Consider the following 2,847-nt stretch of genomic DNA (forward strand, 5'->3'; position numbering starts at 1 on the left):
AAAAAAAAATCACTTAGAAAGTGACTAGAGGTTTTCTCAGGCTGTTGTAAGCTGGTGGTCATCAGTAACCTCTGCAGGAAGTCAGAGCTATGAGAGGACAGACTGGGAGCTTTGAGGTCTGGCTGAAGGAGGAGATGGGGGGTTTCTGTGTAGCCCAAAGATACATGGACAGACAGATGGGTGAGTGGATGACTGAAAAGATGGACAGATGGGTAGATGAATGAGGATATTGATGGGCAGATAAAAGGATGGGTACATGGGGGGTGAAATGGGTAAATGGATGGATGGGAACATTACTGGGTAAGTGGATGCATGGAGAGATGGATAAACGAATAATGGATGGATGAATGGATGGATGGAGGTTATGTGGATAGGTGATAGTTGAATAGATGGATGGATGGGTATTCAGATAAATGACTAGATGGGTGGATGAATAAATGTGTACAGAAGTACAACACAGTAACTTCTCTAAGCAACCTAACTTGGAAGGCCAGTCTACAATACTTTTGATTAGACTGAAGATACATCTGGTATTATTTGGAGGCCTAGCTGCAAAGAATGATAGAGAAGTGCCACCCCTGGTCCTCTGACTCTACTTCTAGCTCTAGAGTATTCTGGGTCTTTGAGGGTCCAGGCTGCGCAATAGCTAAGAAACTCTGTATGATATTGAGGTTTATTGTCATGGGAAACCCAGTGGCAGAAGTAGAGGCATTCCAAGGAGCGGACCAATGAGGTTAGTTTGCTCTAGAGGTCACATGGGACACCACTGTCAGAGTATGAGGACCAGAAACCCATCATCTGGAGCAAGGGAAGGAGAAAGCTATAGTAAAGTAAGGGAGAGCCATAGACAGATATGCTACATTCCTGTGCATCAGTGAAGCCTAGGGTGTCTAGGGTATGGACAAATTGGAACATCAAGATCAAGAAGGGATCTTGCCAGGTGTGGTGGCACCTTTAATCCCAGCACTCAGGAGGCAGATGTAGGCAGATCTCTGTAACCAAGGCCAGCCTGGTCTATATAACAAGTTCCAGGCCAGCTGGGACTGCAGGGAGACTATGTCTAAAAGAATGATAGTAAAAATAATAATAGTAATAATAATAAAATCAAGGAGGCTCTTGTCCCCAACCCTAGAATGCTTGGAGAGATGAGCTCCATAATTACTGCCTACTGTATTCCTGCCATAGCTGTGCCATAGTCATAGTACTCCTGATATTAATTCCTATTTTACAGATGAGTAAATGAAGTCCTCAGACGACAGCTGATTTTTGATTGGCATCTCACCTTTTCTGCAGAAGACTTCCTCCTTTACAATTCCTTCCAGACCAGCTTTTTTTCTCTTCCCAAAAGGAAGTATGGCTGTCAGGAATTCACATTCTCCTTGGTGATCAAAGACCAAAAACCCAGACTCAGATTGGAGAGTATGCAAACCTCACCTCTTCACCAGACAAAGCCACAATGTTGAGCCAATAGTAACAAAGAATCCCAACGATGGAAATCTTCAGAAGGATGTTCCTAAAAACAAAGGAGAAAATGGTTCTGCTCACTTTCAGTGCAGTCTCTCACACTGTTGGCCAGTATTTTCTCAGGCACACAGTAGGACAGATGTTTTTCTGTCCTCCAAGGCTGGGTATGCTCAGAGGATGAATTCTAGCAGGCAAATTGGGAGCAGAAGTACAGTGTGTTACTTCTAGCCTTGAGCACTGACTGTCACCATGAGACCTTCTAGCACTCACTGCCTTTTGCAAGGGCAGTCAGCAATATCTCAGATGCACATTGATCAATCAGCCTGGGTTCCTTGGTGATTACCATGCACACAACCTTCTTAACAGTCTATAATACATGTGCAGCACTGGCAAGAAGTAAACCTTTGTATCTCATGCCACTGAGATTTGGGGCAGGGGGTGGTGGTGGTGCTTGTTACTGCAGCAAAACTTAATTCATTCTGACTAATACACCCTCTTTTGTTGACTCTGCAAACAAACTGGTTTTACTTTCCATTATTGTAATAGTAAATGTGCTTAATAATTATTGGTTGTTCATCCAAAATACTCTGCCCAGCATCTCACTGAACCATCTCTTAGTCTTTATAACTCTGTCAAAAGTAGGTGATATGTGACACCTGTCTTGTCCAATATACAAAGTTTAGGGGTGACAGTGACACCTAACATTTACCCCTCCATGCACACTTAATGAATTAGTTAATTTTCTCATTACTTTGATGAACTACCTAATGAAAAATGATTTAAAAGAGGACAAGGGGTCATTTGGGGGGTTGGGTTCATGGTTTGAGGATACAGTCTATCATGGAGGGGAAATGTCATGGTCATATTGCATCCACAGCCAGGAAGCAGAAAGAGATGAATGATGGTGCTCAGCTAGCTTTATCCTTTTCATTCAGTCCAGGACCCCAGCCCATGAATGATGCTGCCCACAGTTAGGGTGGATCTTCCAACTTCAATTAACCCAGTCTAGAACCTCCCTCACAGACATGTCCGGAGACTTATCTCCTGACTGATTCTGGATCCCGTCAAGTTGACAATATTAACCATCATATTTAAGAAAGCAACACCCTGGTCCAGTGGGTGGGATTGGGAGGAATAATGATGGTGCAAGAATCACCTATGGTTACAGTTTTCATAACATGAATTGAAAATCACTGACTGGATGACTGATTTGTTCATTCATTCACCAATTGTGATTGAGTATCTATTGCACCCCAGGTACTTTCAACAAGGCAAAGATTTCCCAAACACTCTGTGTGTGTATGTTTCTGTGTAATTGTGTGTGTATATGTGTGTGAGTGCATTTGTGTGTGTGTGTGTGTGTGTGTGTGTGTGTGTGTGTGT

The 2,847-nt window shown here is 43.1% G+C and overlaps 1 protein-coding gene across 2 annotated transcripts in view; it reads right to left on the reverse strand.

The window, feature by feature from the left end:
• Window positions 1-2,847, reverse strand: part of Tmc5 (transmembrane channel like 5) — a 72,901-nt gene that overhangs the window by 34,392 nt on the left and 35,662 nt on the right. For both annotated transcript variants that reach the window (XM_017800816.1, XM_017800815.1), the window contains one exon: window positions 1,435-1,513. In XM_017800816.1, the coding sequence (XP_017656305.1) occupies window positions 1,435-1,513 (79 nt within the window). The remainder of the gene's footprint in view (window positions 1-1,434; window positions 1,514-2,847) is intronic.

Source organism: Nannospalax galili, unplaced genomic scaffold (assembly GCF_000622305.1).
Source record: "Nannospalax galili isolate Female #2095 unplaced genomic scaffold, S.galili_v1.0 scaffold381, whole genome shotgun sequence".
NCBI classification, from domain to species: domain Eukaryota; kingdom Metazoa; phylum Chordata; class Mammalia; order Rodentia; family Spalacidae; genus Nannospalax; species Nannospalax galili.